Source organism: Lepisosteus platostomus, chromosome 15 (genome assembly GCF_059453375.1).
Source record: "Lepisosteus platostomus isolate fLepPlt1 chromosome 15, fLepPlt1.hap1, whole genome shotgun sequence".
Taxonomy (NCBI): Eukaryota; Metazoa; Chordata; class Actinopteri; order Semionotiformes; family Lepisosteidae; genus Lepisosteus; species Lepisosteus platostomus.
The window spans coordinates 17168744-17189447 of record NC_142625.1 but is presented as its reverse complement, the minus strand read 5'-3'; the positions used below and the strand labels follow the sequence as shown (position 1 = coordinate 17189447).

Sequence of the window (20704 nt, the reverse complement as noted above, 5' to 3'; positions counted from 1 at the left end):
TTAATAAAATTACATGGACTGTTTACGTAGACAAACTTCTAACTCACTTTCAAGCCAAAACAGAAAAGAATGGTGTCTTGTTTTTATATTGTTACTATTTAGCGACTAAGCTTTGAGTATCTGGTTTTCTTTTTAAATGTTTGGGATTGCAAAGCAAAATGACCTTCTAGTCTTATATGTGTGTCTATATTTATTAAGCTGGTGAAAAGTGAAGTGTACTACAGTGTGTCGTATTACACTGAAATGGGTTTTTTCGATTTGTTGAAATATTGCATCAATCTGCAGTCTCCAATATCCCCTGGATTTTCACTGCTGTCAGGTTTGCTTATTGATGTCAAGCAAAACGAGTTAGGAATTACTCTATTGTCCACACATTCAGAGCTCTCTACTGTGCTGCGCAGAGACAGGTTTCGTTACAGGTCAATTGTATAGACAGTCTAATGATAGACTGAGCTTCCAGGAAAAAATAAATGGCTGTCATGTACATTTTTATCTTGTTTTATTGCTGCTGTAAAGTGCTTTAGTCATTTTGGACTCACATGTTCCTTCTGATTTTCCATAAACAACGAGGACATTTAAAAAAGCAAACATTATTGCACGTGTTCCAAACCTGCCCAGACACCTGCAAGCTTGTGGTGTTGCTGTGTTGTCTTCTGCAAGGCTCTGTGGCGTTTCTGGAGTGTGAAATGACAAATGGCAGCTAGGGGGCGCCCTTGCTCAGGTGATTGTTCCCACCAGTGAGCTGCAGGAGTGGTAACAAGTTGAAATGACTGACAACAGGCAATACCAATTTATAATGTTTTTAATGTAGAAAAAACTAAATTTGATCGGAAATGGGGCAAATTATCATGAAATAACATTATTACCACAGAGGGATTATGGAGTTTTTGGGGACAATGCAGGACTTTTCCTAATGAGTTCCCTACTTGAATATTTAAGGTTATGAGAACATATTATTATTGCTGAACATTATATACCCAATAGGATTACTATGGAATGATTGTTATAGCTTTTAAGGCTGAAAAAAGATTTAGTTTTTTTAATGTACCTTAATCTGACTAGTTTAATTTTAGATATACAGTATGGCAATATTATTGGTATTTAAGATATTTCCAAAATAAATACTGTAAATATTGTTGCATTAGGGGCTCCTAGTAGTAACAAAGGTTTAATGTTTGGTTCAGATTACTTAGATCTGTCCTGACACCAGCCTGAGTACATGATAATTAAAAAAATGAAATAATCACACGCCTCCAACGATCAGAGAATACTGAGTGAGGTCCTGTGGCCTCTTTAATGTTCTGTAAACAATTTGGAGGTTGGGAAATAAATAGGAACTTACTTACAAGATCAATATTTATTTAGCTAACACTTGAGACACAAAACCCTTAGCTAATATTTGCAGACTATTATTCAGAATAAAACAGCCTAATCCCTTTAAATCATATACTTTGCTACTGAGAATCCTTGAAACTGGTTTCATTAAATATTTTTCATGGGTGAGTCTGCAATCTAGACTGATGCCAAAAATTCCAAAGAAACAAGAGTGACGAACACTGCCTGGTAGATTTAAATAGAAAACACATCCCCAAATCCAAAAAAATAGCTCCTTCCCCTAAAGTCTCTTCAGTGCCCTTTCTTGTTTGTTTCTAGAACAATATGTACAGTACAGTACCAAACTGATGTGTGGTGAGCGTTCTGGCGCACTATGGCTGCCGTCGCATCATCCAGGTGGGGCTGCACATTGGTGGTGGTGGAGGGGAGACCCCATTACCTGTAAAGTGCTTTGAGTGGAGTGTCCAGAAAATTCTATATAAGTGTCAGCAATTATTATTATTAATTATTATAGTACAGTACTGGGACACATTTGCCGTGGTGGGCTGAATAGTTTCTTCTTATCTGTGGCTACTTCCGATGTCTTATCTGTTGTCCTTTTCACTCCATAGATTGAATTTCTAATCCATAATTTTCTCTTTTAGTATCTTTTCATTGTTTGTGCTTCTGGGGGTGGTGGAAATTAGCTAACAGATGGCTTTGATTGCCAAGCAATGATACGTTTTCTGTTCTTCATTGTTTTTGCTATGTATAGCTTAGGGAGGGATTTGCATTAATTAAACTGCGAGGTGTTAAAATATCACCCACATAGTGTCAATGTGGCGCTTGTGAGAAATATTTTCAACTGGGAGAAAATGTTAATGTGTTGCAGGTTGGTGTGGACTTTGTACCTTCTTTCTATATATAGTACAGTATATACTGTAGGTTTTCCAGACAGTATTCCTGTTCCCTTACTCCTCCCAAAGAAATGCAGAATATGATTGGCTACTTGAAATTGTCGCTTTCCAGGATGGGTTTCAAGAATTTTATGCGGGAGGGCTCTCTCCCAGTTGCACCAGTACTGGCTGTCAACCTATAGAATAACATAACCAAATGGGAACAGTGGATTGAATGACCTTCTCCTAAGCTTTGTATCCTTGTTGTCATGCATATGGGCCTGGATCTGCTGAATCAGTTTTCTTTCTGTACAGAAAGTTAAAGCAACAACAAAAACATAAAGCTTTGACTAAAACATGATCTAGAAAGCAGAATATTTAACAGAAAGCAGAATAACTTATCCTTTACTTAGTACTTTAAACCTTTGAATTTAGGCTTAGCATTGTTTAAGCTGGGGGCATCAAGAAGGATTCATCTGTCATTTCATAAGCTTGATGATGGAAATAATATTGAGAAGCAATGGGCATGCTTCACTGTGAAATTATGGCTAGAGTGTTTCAGCTGGCTGTATGACAGAGGTTGGCTAAACATTAAAAGCCCAATAAATACGGTACTTTGCTTTGTCTGGCTCAAGGTCAGGAATAAAATCATGGAACCCTGATGGTTTTGTGTCTTAGATCTGTATTTTAAGTGCATGATTTGTGTTCTCCCTGACCTATCATTGCTTGCAATTCTGTGAACAAAATGTTCAGAGAACTCCATGTGTGGATTTTCTTTTTGTATTCAAGACACATGGAAACTGCTTATGTGCAGGTGCACAAGGTTACAGCTTGAATCCTTATTTACATATCCACATCACAGCACCGGTACAAGCAAAGCAGGGGACGAGCTGTGAGGAGGCAGCAGTTAAGTCCAAATATATGTAAAAAACACAAGGGGCTGGAGTTCCCCAGCAAGCATGAACATATGGATAGGTGTTACTGAACGACTCTTAACCACAACACAATATGGTTATTCAACAAATTCTCTCCCCCCCTCACCCTCCACCGTCCAGCCCCAGTGGCAGCAGTGCTTATACTGTACAGTAGCTGCCTTTTTTAAACAAAATCATGCATCAATGTCAATAGAGGAAAATGGAATATTCATTTATGTTCTTAGAACATTTTTAGTATCTTTTTTACCAATCTTCCTTGAAGAGGAAACATCTCTCTATTATTATGATTTTTATTATTGTTATTCATTTCAAGCCATATGGAGATATTAGGTGTTGGTTTGAATATAGGAAACAGTGTTTAAGCTAAAACATTATGATTTAATTTTAGATAATTGATGCTACACTAAAATGTGTTACACAGGTGTTGCGAACTTAACAAAGGTGGCATTGGGGAAGTACTGTATAAGTCGTCCTCTCAGAATCAACATATGGCAAGATGTGACTTTTAATTGAATTCTTTAGAGCAAGCATTATAGCACAGAGGAAAGTAGAATCTAAAGATTGTCATACTTGAAATATGGAATATGTGAAAGTGCATTCTCCTTTCAGATTTACATTCTTCTTTGAAATTTACAGTCAGTGAAGTTCTTTTTCAATAACTGAGAAGGGCTTCAAAATATGCATTTTTCTTCTTTTTCATAGCCAACACTATTGACATGTGACCTTCTACTTAGCATGTGTATCACTAAAGAAATGTCAAGCCAGCAGCCATATCACCCTGCAACTCACAACTGGCCACCCACTGAAGCTAAGCAGGTGTGAGCCTGGTCAGTACCTGGATGAGAGACCTCCTGGGAAAAACTAAGGTTGCTGCTGGAAGAGGTGTTAGTGGGGCCAGCAGGGGGCGCTCACCCTGTGGTCCATGTGGGTCCTAATGCCCCAGTATAGTGATGGGGACACTATACTGTAAACAGACGCCGTCCTTCGGATGAGACGTAAAACCGAGGTCCTGACTCTCTGTGGTCATTAAAAATCCCAGGGCTCTTCTCGAAAAGAGTAGCCCGGTGTCCTGGCCAAATTTCCAATTGCCTCCTAATAATCCCCCTCTATGAATTGGCTACATTACTCCCCACTGATAGCTGATGTGTGGTGAGCGTTCTGGCGCACTATGGCTGCCGTCGCATCATCCAGGTGGATGCTGCACATTGGTGGTGGTGGAGGGGATCCCCATTACCTGTAAAAGCGCTTTGAGTGGAGTGTCCAGAAAAGCGCTATATAAGTGTAAGCAATTATTATTATTATTATTAAGATGAGTGTGCTGTTTGTAACAAATAATCCCAGTGTACTTCACATACTGTGACTACCCTGCCACCACTGAAGTGAAATATACACCTGGTGCTGTTGTAGATCACAGCACACAGTATGTATATTACAATAGATTGATAAATTTAGCTACTGTAGGACACTGCACGAAACCACTAGTCTTACAAAACAGTGCCATTGGAAATTCCATGACCAAGTAGTCACAACCTCTATCTACAGTCTTATGCAAGAGAAAACCCCTCCTACAGTCCAGTGGTCCTGGGGCTTTAATTGGTTTGGAAATTTTAATCCAGAAGGAAGAGTGACGCCAACTGATCTACCTACATCAGTCACTGCAGTAACCTTCTAGTTTTCCTTAGATTTCTTCTGTCGTAAGACAGGTCAAGCTTAATGTTGCTAAACTTCCAAGATCTGATGAGATCCATCTACAAGGTCATAGCAGTGTTGCCTAACGTCATGATTTGGGTGATGGTGCAAAATTGCAATAATGCCACGGTAAAAAAAGTGTGGTTTCATGGCTAAAACATAAGTGTTATAGCATTGTCACAGTAACTCAGGTACAGTATTTATTATAGGTCATATGTTTTTTTTTAAGTGCTGATTTTTTTGTCATTATATGCATCCAATTTAGAGCAGCCAGTTGTGTGTACTTTATGTCTCTGCTCATTGCAAACCCTGTGACTGCACACAGGGGCGAATGGGGAAATGAACACTCTTCTGACCTACCGGCTTTCAAGGCACTCATCTTTAACACTTCACAGGCCACAGCCCCGTAACTGAGGTTTGGCTTGAGGTGAAACAGAAGCACATACCGTATGTCACCAACAGCACTACAGGCCACCACGTGCCCAGGAGGCCAGATGGGGCGCTGTGCTGCCAGCAGCTGAGAGAGCTCTCTCCTACGAATCCCACCCTGCGCTTGGTGCCTAGCCTTCCAAAAACTATTTGTAGTATAGTGTCTATATTTCTGCTACATAAACCTGTTTCAATATTTCTTCTATTTTCGAACACTTTGAATCTGTGTAAGACAAAGTTGTCTCAGAAAAGGAACAAGATGACATTTAAATTTTATGTTGCATTGTCTGTATACTGTACTGTATGTTGTGGTTAGCATGGTGGTTAGCATTGCTTCCTCACAGTGCTGGGGCACTGGGTATAATTCCAGGTTGTATGTTGTCCCTTTGTTCACCTGGGACTCATCCGGGCTCTCCTGTTTCCTCCCACAGTCCATAGGAGGCCATGATTGGTAAAGGCCAATGGGAAATTTGGCCAGGACACCGGGGTTACACCCCTACGCTTTTCGAGAAGCACCCTGGGATTTTTAATGACCACAGAGAGTCAGGACCTCAGTTTTATGTCTCATCCGAAGGATGACGCCTTTTTTCCAGTATAGTGTCCCCATCACTATGTTGTGTTAAAAGGAAAACACAAGGCAGACTTTGCTAATATTTTTCTGAGGTGTTTGTCTTAGAGGAGAACTTAAATTAGAAACTAGGCCATTCTGTAAAGCAGAAGTATTTTGGAATTTAAAACCAAACAAGGCTGTCGCAAGCTAAATATGTGCAGGTATTACAGAACAGCTTTAATTTGGTGAAAAAAAAACTGTCATTACATATTATGATGTAGGCTTCCATTAACAGTAGAAGACAATTAATGTGGTAAATCAATGTCTTGAGTAATTGTGAACAACATAAAGGAAGTTGACAAAATGGTGATCTTGGGGGCTACTGTTTTTATTTTAAATTTTAGATCACTCTCAAAGTACTTGGGCAAGAACCAGCAACAGTCATGGCACTGTAACTGAAAAAAACATCAGAATCAAGAAGAAAATGACCAAAATGACATTCAACCACACTGAGAGTTTTTGCTACTTATGATTCAAGTTACATAAGCACAAAAGTAAATGTAATACCTGTATGGTGTAAACCATGACAGTCCCAGAATACCACTGCTCATGTTACACTTAAGGCAAGAAGCATTTCTTTTTTAAGCATGTTGCATTTTTATATTCACAGCTGATTATGTTGGAGGCTTTACACACCTGACTTATTTAATCAAAGTTGATGCAGTTGTGAATGACTAATACATTTCTTTGTATATTTCAGCTGATTGACCAGAAGATCAAAATGTGCTCTCAGCTGTTGAATTGCAAGTCGTTTGTCTCTGTGCTGGAGTACCTTCTTGCTGTGGGCAATTACCTCAATGAGAATGCTGGGAAGGAAAAGGCCAAGGGATACCGGCTTTCCTCTCTGACAAAAGTAAGCCGCTGTCTTCTGTGTCTGACCTTTTTGACAAACACTGCAGTTCAGTGCTAATGAGATTGCTTAACAGTTTACACCATGGGTCCTCCTTCCACCTTGTGTAGATCACGTTAGCAGAGTTTTGCAGAGTTCTAAATCAGCTGAAGCCATTTTTGTCCAGCAATACTAAGTCTGTAGTTTGAGTTTGAAGTGAGTAATTTGATAGTTTATCCTTTAAGCATATACAAGCTTTTCACTCACAATATTAACCTCTTCCCTACACATGCATACTGTACTAACCAGTACTGTTTCAATATACATTATCACCACCTTCCCAGCCCCTGAAGGAAACAATAGTAAGGTGCTGTATTGTACTGGAAATAATTTTCTAGTTTTTATTGTTTTTGGCATATTCAGTGTCTTGTAACACTTGAACATGTGAAACTTGTTAAAAAACGAATTAGTAAACTAAATATGCTTATGTTCACAGAAACAACTGTGAACATAAAAACAGTGGAAGGAACCACTGTGTGCACTTCAGTATACTGAATTATCTTCTATTATAGACAGAAATAATTTTAATCTGACCACTGCGTTGAAAACTACAACTTCCGCTGACAATGGTATACTGAGTGTACTTTAACGATTAATAGTTATAAACAGAAATTTGTAGCTAATCTGTGGTAGTGAGTAGTAAGCTACTACATATTTTTCTTTTTCTGTAGTAAGTTTATTTTCATGGATCTTGATGTTTGTCTTCTTATGTTTAGATTTGCTCCTTAATTGTTACAGTTGTTACAAATTATTTGCATGCTGATGAATTTCACAAAGTCAGTTTTAAAGCATATATTGTATTTAAATTCACTTGGTTTGATTCCAATAGTTCAAGTACTTCACATTGATGTGCTTTCTCACCTCTTTATACCCAACATCCCACCCCCTCCCAAAATAAAGATTAGAAGCTTGCTTTTTTAGGACTCTGTCAGATGTTTGAGGCAGCCAGCCAAATTGCTTGACCTGTGGAATCGGCTCCCTATTTCTTTTTCTGTTTGCTTCATAGAAGCACTGAACTACAGAAAGATTGGTGATGTCATGCTGTCAGTTCTGTTTTTAGTTCAAAGGAAATACAGGATCAACCTTTCTGTGATGCTTTACACATTTCTTTTGGCTTAGTCCTTGGAGATGGTGCAGACATGAAATCGGTAAACAATGTTAGGCAGAAAAGACAGCAAATCTCATTACAGAATTAAAGGGTTCTCTTGCATTTAAATTAAGAAGCACTCAAAACTATGCAGCAGTCAGTTGAATTTGGAGACATCTAAGTTTGTGAAACCATTAACATTTTAAAACAATCTCTGTAGGCCTCTTCTTTTGAAGAAATGTTTGGTCCCACTGTCAATTTATAACATCCTTTACTTGATATACCTAAAGGAAGGAGTGAAGAGATTTTAAGATAGTCAGTAAAACCTATTTATTTTTTTTGGTCTTCACAAAAGATGCTCCTTTGTGTTCTCCAAAGGATAGAAAGTCCTGCTCTTTTAATGTACTTGAAAAATAATTCCAGAGCTGTGTCATCTTGTGAAATGACCGCCATGAGCACATAGAGGATACAAATGAAACTATGCTGCTATTATGCTGTTTAGTGCAAGTAAACAACTAAACACAAATGAAATGGCATGAAAACATGCTGAGCCTGCAGAAGATGCAGATGCAGAAGATCATATAGCCAGCAGCCATATCACTCTGCAACTCACAACTGGCAACCCACTGAAGCTAAGCAGGTGTGAGCCTGGTCAGTACCTGGATGGGAAAAACTAAGGTTGCTGTTGGAAGAGGTGTTAGTGGGGCCAGCAGGGGGTGCTCACCCTGCGCTCCATGTGGGTCCTAATGCCCCAGTATGGTGACGGGGACGCTATACTGTAAACAGGTGCCGTCCTTCAGATGAGACGTAAAACTGAGGTCCTGACTCTCTGTGGTCATTAAAAATCCCAGGGTGCTTCTCGAAAAGCATAGGGGTGTAACCCCGGTGTCCTGGCAAAATTTCCCATTGGGCCTTACCAATCATGGCCTCCTAATAATCCCCATCTATGAATTGGCTTCATTACTCTGCTCTCCTCCCCACTGATAGTTGATGTGTGGTGAGTGTTCTGGCGCACTACGGATGCCGTTGCATCATCCAGGTGGATGCTGCACATTGGTGGTGGTGGAGGGGAGTCCCCATTACCTGTAAAGTGCTTTGAGTGGAGTGTCCAGAAAAGCGCTATATAAGTGTAAGCAATTATTATTATTATTATTATTATTATTATTATTATATAGAGGGCTGATATTTGTAAGGTGTGAAAACACTTTAAGAGTTTTGGTGGTTGTTTTAGAGGACCTTCACTCTTTTCATTATGCAGGGCTATAATAATGATGCTGTGTAGCATTTCATAAAAACATAAGAAAGGTTATGAACAAGAGGAGGTCATTGAGGCCATCTAGCTTATTTCATTGCTAGCAGCCAATTAATCCAAGGATCTCATACGTACTGTACATCCTACCCAAAAGAGCTCAGGGTATTGGCTTTGTGAATACTGCTGGGAAGCCCTAAATTATTCAAAGTCTAGCTAAAAAGTAAAGACCTTTTTTAATCTTCAATTAGGCAAGTGAAAGATTTTGATCCTTAAAATCTTAGTTCAGGAAGAAGGGTGTGGGTGAGTCCCATTTCACCTACGTTCAGCTTGTCTTTCACTAGAATCCACAATGGTGAACCCGTTTTCCAGAACTCAATCAGTGTCTTTAGAATCGAAAGACCTAAATAAGAAAACTATACTGTCACTTCATACTAAACAGCACAATGACAAATGCTCGCAGAGATAAAGCCCTATAAGGATTTTTCTGTGCAAAGCCCTGCTCTGTGTTGGGTGGAGCAACATCTCTACAGTGTCCACTGTTCTTCACAGCTCTCACAGCTGCGTGGGAAACACAGGAAGTTCACCTTGCTGCATGCCCTTGTCGAGCAGATAATGTTACATGATCCTGCCGTGGCACCATTTTTCCAGGAGTTGACAGAATTTGAAGCCGTTCCAGGGGGTAAGCTAATGAAATTTTTATCAAAACTGAAAATCACTGGCATCATGTAGTTGATAATTAGTTCAACTAACACTTTTTTTTTTCCTTTTTATTTCTAGCATCAATAAAAGGACTTACAGCAGAGGTGGATGGTATGTCACTTAGGAAAATGTCCTTTAATGTCACACAGTTTTATCAAACAAGCTGTGCTTAGCCCTCACTGTACAGTACTGTACAGTACATCTCATGTATTTTTCTTTGAAGAAGCTTATTTGGTTTTGTCTATGACCATTAATCTAAAGAACAAAGTTATATTAGGACCATATAAAGCAGAGATGGCTAATTTATTTGATTTATTTATTTTAATGAATTACTAATTAATGCTGAAATGGTCAGTTTATGTAAAAAGATTGAAATAAGGGAAAGAAATATCCAAACATTTAATTAAATGTTAATTAATCTCTGTTACAAATGAGAAAATGGTTTTGAATGCCTTATTTTGTTAATGCCTGGAAATGTACATTTCTTACATAATTCTTATGTGACTCAACATGCATTACTGATTTTTAGAATGTACGGAGTAGTACACAAAGATGCACATTGTGCAATTTAGTGTATAACTTAAAATTGATGTTATGCTTCAGTACGTATTGAAGTTATGGTTATTTATTAACCTTCAGTGGTCAATTGCAAATATGTATGATTGTTACAATTTTCATCTTACAGTTCTGAAGAATGAGCTTCAGAAAATTATTCAGTACAAAAAGGCTTACAAACCAAAAAACCAAGGAAATCAACATCCAAAGTTTTGTGAAGACTTGAAGGTATATATTGTTACCTTATATTTTTAATATCTAACAGGCAGTATACAGTATAACTCAGAGAAAACAGTTGTACAGTAGTTTCCTATAAGGGTATAGAAATCTCTACATACTACTGTATAACAATTAAACTGAACGAAGCGTGTTGTATCTGTGGGTAATCCATAACTCTCAAGGCCTTCATCTTTTCCTAATGTAGTTCATTTACTTAATAACACATAATGCTTCGAAGCACTACATACAGTACAGTATAAAGGTTATCACTGTGCTGAAATGAAATCTAATTTTAGAAAAGTCAATGTGAAGACCCTCAGCATGTCAGAAAGAATAAAGTGTACATGTTTCTACCATTTGGAAGGAAAAAAAACAGGACATTTTCTTGGAATCAGGAAAAAGATATGATCCAGAGATTGTGGAAGTATTTCCAAGAGATTAGAAGTACAGTATTTGTAGATTGTTGTAGTTTGTTAGTTGATCACAGTACAATTTATTGACACTGAATATGGTCCTTGGAGCCATTCATTCTCAAATGTAATAATTGGAGCACAATATCTCCTATTTTCCACCTGAGTTTTTAATTTGTAGGACTAATGTATTCTTTAATTAACCTGTGCATTATCTTTATTATCTTAATTAAATATCTTTAGACCATTTTCTGCTTTTCGACTTCCATTTCATAAATGTGCTACTGTATATTAGGTGTTGTGTTGCAAAGACATTTAGTAAACAGAAATCTCTGTTCACACTGTCCTCATGTTAATGGATCAGTGTTTGCTTCCCAATGACTATTTAAACTGCTCTTCTAAATATTTGTAATTACAGATGTATAGACAAAGGTGGGAATTATATCCCAACTTCTCAGCTAGAAGCATTAAGATATATAAATCTCTATGCTTGATGGTACAGTATGATACCAGCTGTACTTAATGAAGCAAGATTTATTAATAGGGTATTAATGTACATTTTCCTTGAGACAAAGGTAATACCAACTGATTGGAAAAATGGCAGTGCAGTGGTCATCCATAAAAAAAGGACACAGAAACAAGTAATTGCGGATGAATAACTCTTATTTTTACTACATGTAAGATTATGGAAACAGTAATTTGAAATAAATGAACAGAACATCTCTATCATGTGAAAATTCTAAGGGAAGGTCAACATGGATTTAAAAAAGATAGGTTTTCATTAAAAACAGCAGTAATGGATATGGACTCAACAGAAAATATGGTACAGTATATTTCAATTTTCAGAAGTCTTGAAAGACGAACTCAAAATCTTATACAGTAAATAACAAACCAACTCAATGTACAGATTTAGAATTAACAGTGAAACATGAACCAGAGGATAGACATGGAAACATTTAAACATTTAAAACTAAGAACAGGAGGCACATCTTCACTCAATGGGTTGTGGGAGTATCCAACAAACTGCATAGTCATGGTTTTGAACCTCATACCTACTGTAGTTTCTTCTTTCAAGAAACAGCTGGTTGAGATCCTTGAATCAATTAACTACTGAGATCTAAAAAAAAAATGCTACTGTAAATGGGCTGGATGGTCTTTTTTTGTTTGTAACTATTCTTATAGTCTTAGATAACTTCTAAGGAGCTGTTAGAAGGCAGGGAGAGTTCTCATTCCTTGAGTAAAGGTCTCTTTACTGAGGAGGCTTATGGGGGAAATGATTAATAAATTAAATTGAGGAGTACACCATTTGATGATCAGAAAATGAGTCTCCTAAGTACATGGAAAAGATCCCCACTTTGTTTTCAAAAGCTACACAGTCTCTGCAGTTTTTACAGTGAAAGCCATGTTTTCAAGGACTAAAGATTTGGAAGCAGTAATTATTAACACTGATTAAATCAATAATGAACACAATTAAGTCATTATGAACTGAGAATAAACTAAAAGATGCTGTGTACCCTCCAGGCCCATGAGTGTCATTGGCTTTACTTTAATGCATTTTCAGTAAATTTCTAATGTTATTTTAATTGAAAGTGTAAAAAGAAAACCAGTGTTGGTTTATGTATAACCACATGTGGAATGCAAAAATGTCTAAAATTGCTTTTTAATGAGAACTTTATTTTCATCATAAGGTTCCTTGTTATCCATAGGAATGGTGTATTTCCGCATTTAGCTCTGCCAGGTTACTTGTTCTTCAGGCCTAATGACCACTTTCATTTAAAGCTAAAATGATTCTACAAGGTGGTCATGCTTTCTAGATCTCACAGAAGCATGTTTATAAATCTTCATGTATAATTGATACACAAAGTAATGAAAGGTAATTTTATGTTTTATTATGTGCTGTAGATAGTCATCCGGAAGTATAAGGCTGATCTATCCCATCTGACGAAGAAATGCGATGAGATGAAGAAACTCTACTCTGACATATTGGTAATCCCTGGCTTTTACATGTGATATCTTTGTCTTTTGGTCTCTCTGCCAGAGATAGACAGTTTCTGAGCTGGCAGTGTCTAGGTGGCTCAGTTTGATTTTTCATGGTTTACAGAGAATAGAGGAGGAAGAGTAAATATTTTTCAGAGATAATAACTAAAGGTCACATTGGCCTGCTAGATATGTTTATTAACATGAGAGAAACTAAATGTCAGTTGCAGTAATGGATGCCAATGCTGAAAACAAAGCTGCAGAAAAAGTGTAGTTTATTTTTCACTTGTTTTAGTCCTTTTTCTGCATATGCTACTGTATATACTGTATATGAACATTTTTGTGCCACATAAACTACTGTATACTGGAAACTATTTTAATCGGCACAAACCATTACTATATACATCTTAGAAAGGAAGCATATTTTCACGAAGTATCTGAAGAATGTTTGAATTATTCTGCTTAGGTGTGCATCATTATCTTAAAGAAAGCATTTTGCCATCAGGTTCCTTTTTGCTCCACATTAAAAGAGAAATTGCGCACATAACTAAAATTATCTCTGCACAATGAACACAATGTTATTTTCGTTTTTGCTGTGTTGTGTTTTCGTGAGATTTGCAGACAGCTCTACAGATCATGCCTTATAGATCACTTGTTTTATTTGCCATAATTTCTTGAAACACCCATGTACTGTAAATTAGCAAATATTCTACATCACTGAATGCTGGTTCTCTTCAATACTTAAAACAAACCCCTAATAGTGCATAGCAAATTCCTATTTCTTTGTTAAGCATGGGACATTATAGTGTAAAAATAAACTAATATAAATTCTAGTTAGCTATTAATGGGTGTTTTACAGCTAGCTGGCCTAGTTGCCAGCTTGTCAAGTGATCAATCAAAAGCATATTTCAAGTTATGTAATTAGCAAGCCTTGACAGGACATGCAATTATAGAGAAATCGCCAGGGAAACTGCTATGCAGTCTAAGCTTTTCTCACACTTGTAAAGCTGTTAATGAAAGTAAATCAGTGTTGATATACAGTAGAGGAAATGTTGCAATATCCTTCAGCCGAGAAGCATTACAGAAAATAACACTTTTTTAGGTACTCTACATGAATTCTATTTCACTTCCAAAACTACAGCTGCCTTAGCTGTTTGAGAATTGAATCTCCTCATTTCAGAATGAGAGAGGAATTTTCGTGGGTTAACAATGCTTCCATGCAGTGGTACCAACCTGCCAATCTGCAGTGATAATCATTGCAGTGGTTAGCAATGCATTCTAGCTGTGCTGGGGCCCTAGGTTGAGTTCCAGACCTGGGTTGCAATCTATGTGGAGATTGTAGGTTGTGCCTGTGTTCACATGGTTTTCTTCCCATAGTCCCAAAACATGCTGGTAGGTTAATTGGCTTCTGGGACAATTGGCCTGAGGCGGGTGTGTGCCCTGCTACTCACTGGCATCCTGTCCAGGGTGTATCCTGTCTTGTGCCTGTTGCTTGCCAGGATAGGCACCAGCTCCCCTGCAGCCTTGAATTGGATAAAGCAGATGGATGGATGGGATTTTCATGGTACACAAAATATAATGCAGTTGAATTGTTTCTAAAAATCCATGCCGTTTTATTTTTCTATGTCATTTTCACCATTTCAATTTGATATGGGATTGCAGAAAGGAAGGGGCTAGAGCTGTTGCTTCTTTTCAGATGTTCCATTCTTCTGATTTCATCCGATGAATTTATTTTTTTCTTCTTTCATCCGTTTATACTTTGTAGGAGTTTACCGTTGAAGTGATAGAAGCACTAAATAAATATTTTGAACAGATTTTTTGTTTGTTTTTTTTAAGGTTAAATTTGGAGAGCCAGGAGATCAGGATTCTCAGGAGCTATTTGGATGGTTGTGCACATTCATCAGTGATTTCAAGAGGATTTACATGGAAATGGTGCCATAAGGACCTTTAGAAAAAGCATAGCATGTTGATTTTCAAAATATTATGTTATTTTGTTGAGACTTTACAAATATACAGTAGCCGGGTTTAATGAATGATAATAAGCTAATAACACTATGCAATGTCTTTCTCTGCATTTTTCTTTAGTAACAAAAAAATAGGATACAGACAGCTTCAAATGACTTCATCCTATTGATAACTAAAATCTGCTTAAAGGTCATCCAAAGCATGCTATATCTACAGCCTTATGCTAAAATGAGGCCTGGTGAAAACCACATTGGTTTTATGGATTGATGAATAGTTAACATTAGCCAGCATTTAATGTGTTGCATTCAACAAGAACTCGCGTTCAGGTTTATAAACTGGTAAAAGTAATACATTTTTTATTTGTGTGTAAGCTTCAATAAAATTAATGTTTAAACATATCGTAGCCCTAAACTACTGAGACCTTAATGCTTAATGAAAAATTAAATGGAACTTAATCAATAAATACTACCTTTCATCATAGCTTAGAATCCCAAAGGGTTTGTCGAGAGGCTGGATTACTTTAACCTGAAGTGGATTAGTCCAGAATATGAGCATTTGTTCTTTTGCTCAAAGAATTGCCACAGGAGTCTTCAGTGCCCTGTGAAAAGACTTGAATCTGGAGTAATATCTCATGCTTTATTAAGTCACCCCCTATAGCCAAGGCTTCTTTTTCAATGAGTGGGTTGTGATGGAACTTGATTTGTGATTTTTAGGTCCTAAGAGAAGATGACTTTATTTAGAAGATATCTTTGAACATAACCTTTGCCATCTCCCTGTTTGGATAGCATGCATTTGCTCTGGCTTGTCAAAGTCAGCCCATCAATAACTATGCAGTTTTGCACGATTCATTACTGGAAACTTCATTCTGAATGGAACTGAAGTGCTAAAATGTTATACATCAAAATAGTAACTCAAAACAGAGAACATCCTGTGTCTCCTGCTGCCCCTAATAATGCAGTGCTTCTGCTAGATACATTTCTGTTAAGTATTTTTTTTGTCATGGGCAATGTATTAATAACACTCCGTAATTGTTTATCAAAAACTTTGATTTACAGTGTGTGTATTTTAAAGAGATTTTTTTTCCTTGTTAGGGTTCTGATTTAGTTAATGCATACAAAGGAGACTGTGTGCTCCTTTTTACTTGAAGACTGAATTGCCTTACTTTTGGGGAGTAAAATGCATCCAGGAAAAATGCTTGTATTCTACTGTGCAGTGTTAATCTTTCAAACACGTGCAAGTTGTTTCATTTGTTGTTAATGTTTTCTACTATTTTTTAATTTATGTACTTTTTAGTTGCACTTTTGTACTTTGAAGCATTTGAGTTGTAACCAGAGAGATCCTGGTTAAATGTTTTGTTGAATACAGAGTCCTGGAAATACAATTTCCCACCTTGCTAAACAATAGCCAAAAAGGTTATTTTCAGTTACAGTATATAAAGTACAGTATGTGATATGGTGCATGTTTTGTAATGAGATTAAGTAACTACAATAGGTAAGTCAAGTTAATGCTGTCATTTAACAACCAAATACGAAGAAGTGAGTTTTTTTCTGACTTTGCTTTCGTAAAGTTTTTATTTCTGTGATGATCATTGGCTAAGCTCAGACAAATATTTTATATTTCTGTTGTGTATTAATAATTATAATGTAATGAAGATAAAGTTTTCTCTATTTCCTTTCTTTTTAATTCTTGGGATGACTAACAATCTACCTTCAGAAAACATTTTAGAGTTCACTAATCTGTTTGGCAATGTTGTCCCACCCCATATGGAATAGTTCAATGTTTTTTTTGTCTTGGTTCATAGCAAAAACTTGTGTATTGCAGACTCCTATTTGGTAAATAAGCTCATTTGTCCAGCCCACACCCTGAGTCATCAGGCCCATCAGGCTCTTAACAAGGCCCAAGCTCCACAGTGCCTTACAGGAGAGCTGGTGCTGATTGGAGGAGCAGCGTATTACTCACTGATGTAACCACAGGCTTACAGGTGTCTAACAAGTCTCAGAAGTAATTTGTCCTAGAATATTAAAGAGCCCTTGCCAACTAACCCCAGCATCACTCTTCCAATTGTTTGCCATGCCTTGGAAATCTTAGGAACAAATTAAAGGTTTATTCCATGCTGAAAAGAGAAGAAAGTTCAGCTGTGGAGTCTTCTTCAGGTGTGAGGGAAATCTTAGTCACATTCAGATAGTGACATGACCTTGGACCTTGAACTCACAACTTCCTTTGCATGGAGGTCAATCTGTTCTCAGAGCCACTACTGGTACTAATTGAGTCCTTGAATATCATATCGTATTCTTTGGTTTGAACAGGTTAGCAGAAAATCATACTGTATATGACAAATTATGAGAAGTGTTTGATTATTTCCTTAAGTAAAGAATATTTTTACAGTTTTAGTTCTAATTTTTTTTCATTTTCCCTACTTGGCAGGTTGCATTTCTTGGTGTGGTGTAAGTACAGGCTTTATGATGACAGTGGGAACAGGTTCACTCCACATGAAATGCTTGAAAACTCTCTCGTTTCAAGTGAAGAACTTAACAAATGGAAAAAGTTTTTTATTTTGCAATAGTTTGCGCTGATGGACCCTCAGATAGACAGGTGAGTCTATCACAAGAACTACAGTTCAATGCATTAATAATGTGAGGCACCAGAGGAATGCATAGGGTCAATTCTGATCTCATTTTCATTTCCTCAGTGGACACTTCTAGAATGACAATGCAGGCCAGAAAAGAAATGACATGTTTCAAGTTTTGTCATTTCCCTCCATTTCAGCGAGTCTGATCATAGCTCCTGATATAGAAATACCCATTAGTAAATAAATTAAAAGGCTTTAAACTCTGGAAGACAAAACTTTCTATGTCATACCCAGGAGTGACATTTAGCTCTGCTTCCCCACGGCTCTTGGGTCCTGGGTTTAATGTCAGCCTAGTGCCTGGTAATGCAGTTTTATTATCGTCATGCAGACTGGGGTTTGCATTCTGCCAGACTCACAAACTTTGCAATCTCAGAAGATGGGTAAGTTTATAGCAGAGCTTGCATTTTCTATTTATTAATAGAATGAGTGAAAGTATTGTAACTTAGTCTTAATCAGATAATTAATAGTTACTGTTATTTAAAAAATCAAAGTATCAAATTGGGTCCTGGCTATTTTAACAGCTGGTGATTTTTATTAGACTCCTTTTTCCTTATAAGTCCATCCATCAAAGTTCTAAGTGTCTTATCCAAGGCAGGGCCAAATGGAAACTGGAGCCTAAACCAACAAACAACAGGTGCAAGGCAGGATGCACCCTCTATAGGACACTAATCCATCGCAGGCACACACACTCGCACCAAGGACAACTTTCTAAGAAGCAAAATAACCTACCAGTATGTCTTTGGACTGCCGGAGGAAACCAAACTGAAGGAAACCCACTGGAATAGCACACCAGGAATCGAACCCAGGGCCCCAGTGCTGCAAGGGACCAATACTACTCAATATAATATCTTACAATATTGAGTATATTGTAAGAGTCATATTAGCACATTACCTAATTTTGTCCTTGACTTCAATTTAGCCCATTAAGTTCAAATGAAAGAAAAGTTTTATGAAGAAAGCCTATGCACATTAGACAGACTTTTATTCTGGATTTTTTCTAAGGGATATAAACTGGAGTGAAGGACCTTGTCAACCCACCCACCTCTTAATCCAACTGAAAGTCAACAACCTTATTTAGAAAGCTAGAGTACTGGTTTGGGAATCTCCTAAAGCAGACACAAGATGTTTTAAATGTAAAATTTCCTTCATGATATCAGTGGGAGGACAAATGGAGATTTCTTTTATTGTATATCGATGGGAGGATGAAGGTAGATTTCACTTTTAACAGTAGTAGTTCACAGGTACATGGCAAATGACAGGGGTCAGTTTTACAGGTCACGTCAGTGCTACAGTGTCTCAACTTTCTCAACTATCTCACTTTTCCAATTGTGCACTGGCTCATGCCATCACCCAAGTCTCAACCAGCACTGTCTGGACCACATGGCTCAACCTGTACTCTATATGGGCGTTTTTCCTGTATGACCTCTTTAGAATCCTTGGGATCTCTTCTGTATGGACAGAATCCAATCCAGTTCTCAGGTCATTCCCAGTATTCCATCAAGTCATCACCAAGCATGTCTGTTAGATCATCCTTGTTATGAATCACCTCTCCTCTGCATTTCCTGTCAAGCACTCACTACTCCATGCTGTTGATGACACTGCCATCTGTGCCTTACAGGCATCCAAAGGCACATTTGTTTAAATGGTTGCAGTACAATGATCCTTCAGTGCAAAAAAAATAATGCATGTAATTTATTTCTGTTAAATACTGACACATCACTACCACCTTGGTTTCTGTTTCAAATGTCAATGAATGTCTTCCCTTTGCTGAGTCCTTTTAATATTATGAGATAAACTTGGTAGTCTACTCACGCACAACATTTATGGGCAAACATAAGCATAAGGGAAAAAAGTGCTTTTAGCAAAGTTCATTAATTCCTCTCGTTTAATTTCCTCTGAGAACATCAATTCCATTTTTCTTCCCATCGTTACTTTAACCCATGCAATTTGGTGTCTTGACTGTAAAAGATGCCACAGCTTCTTTAAAATTATGCTTTCATAATTACCAATTGCTATAAAACATTTACTTAGCAAAATTGAATGGTTCTAATCTTTTACAGATAATAAAGTGGATTTTATTCCATTCCCATCTTTAAATCTTGAATCAAAAACAGTTCCTTGTCTTATCCCCCTGAATTTTTCTGTAATCCTCTCCCCAAACACATAACCAGTAGACCACTGATACTGCTGGTTCCTGAAAGCCCTAGGGTCTAGTGATATTCTTTCTATCCCGGTTCTTAATTAGTTTGTAAATTATTCATTGACTTAATTGGTCTAAATTACCAATGTTTCCAAGCCTTTAGCTACATAGATTTTAAGGTAGCACCAAAACCTACAAGACTAAAAACAATAACTATATTAAAACTACAGTGTTAACACAACAGAAGGGTATGGACATCCCCAAAAAACATTAAATGTGCACACCTCTAATGTTTTGTCAAATATGAATAGCTGGAAATAATGATATTGAGAGAGATTAAAAGAGATAAAAAGTATTGGAAGCAATAGCATTTGTTGCATTTTTAATGCCTCTCAGTATGTCTCCTAGCAGAGCAAACATAGAACAGCTGTAAAGATTTCAGTATACTTCAGTGAAGATTGCTACATAAAGAAGGAGCTACTGTTTACTAAAACTGTGTTGAAAAACAATTAATAGGTTAATTGATCACTCAGGTTGCAACGAAACCTGAAGACTCAAGGCCTGCAGAAAATGAGTGTGCAATCCCTGCTATAGTCCAATCTGTGGTTCTTTTAGTCACTCAACTTTCTTTGTGGTTTTAAGAGCACCTACAGGCAGGGATCACACGTTTTATACAGTATGAAATTATCTTCTTATATCCCTTAGAACACATCCAATCAATCGAAATTCTAACACAAGGAAAATCAACATCTTAAATGACCGGATTTTACTACTGTAGTGCCTGAAACACTTTCCCCATATCTTTCTCTTTTATGTCTTATTAAGCCCCATTCCTCCAGTATTGGTAACTTGTCAAGGCTATATTACATCCAAAAGCATGGAAGTCCTTGCATGAAGATAATTAATATACAGCAGTGCTATATTACAATCCCAATATATTTTTAGTAAAAGAGGATCACTTTAGTAGAGGTCCACTGCCAAGGAAACCTCTTGAATGCAGAGTATTTTG

General features: G+C 37.2%; 1 protein-coding gene across 3 annotated transcripts in view; it reads left to right on the top strand.

Moving 5' to 3' along the window:
* LOC148648104 (uncharacterized) overlaps window positions 1-17310 on the top strand; it is a 58025-nt gene extending 40715 nt beyond the window's left edge. For all 3 annotated transcript variants that reach the window (XM_088608463.1, XM_088608461.1, XM_088608462.1), the window contains 6 exons: window positions 6574-6726; window positions 9651-9780; window positions 9879-9911; window positions 10486-10583; window positions 12887-12970; window positions 14798-17310. In XM_088608463.1, the coding sequence (XP_088464589.1) occupies window positions 6574-6726; window positions 9651-9780; window positions 9879-9911; window positions 10486-10583; window positions 12887-12970; window positions 14798-14902 (603 nt within the window). In that variant the 3' untranslated portion in view covers window positions 14903-17310. The remainder of the gene's footprint in view (window positions 1-6573; window positions 6727-9650; window positions 9781-9878; window positions 9912-10485; window positions 10584-12886; window positions 12971-14797) is intronic.
* Window positions 17311-20704: the final 3394 nt, after the last annotated feature.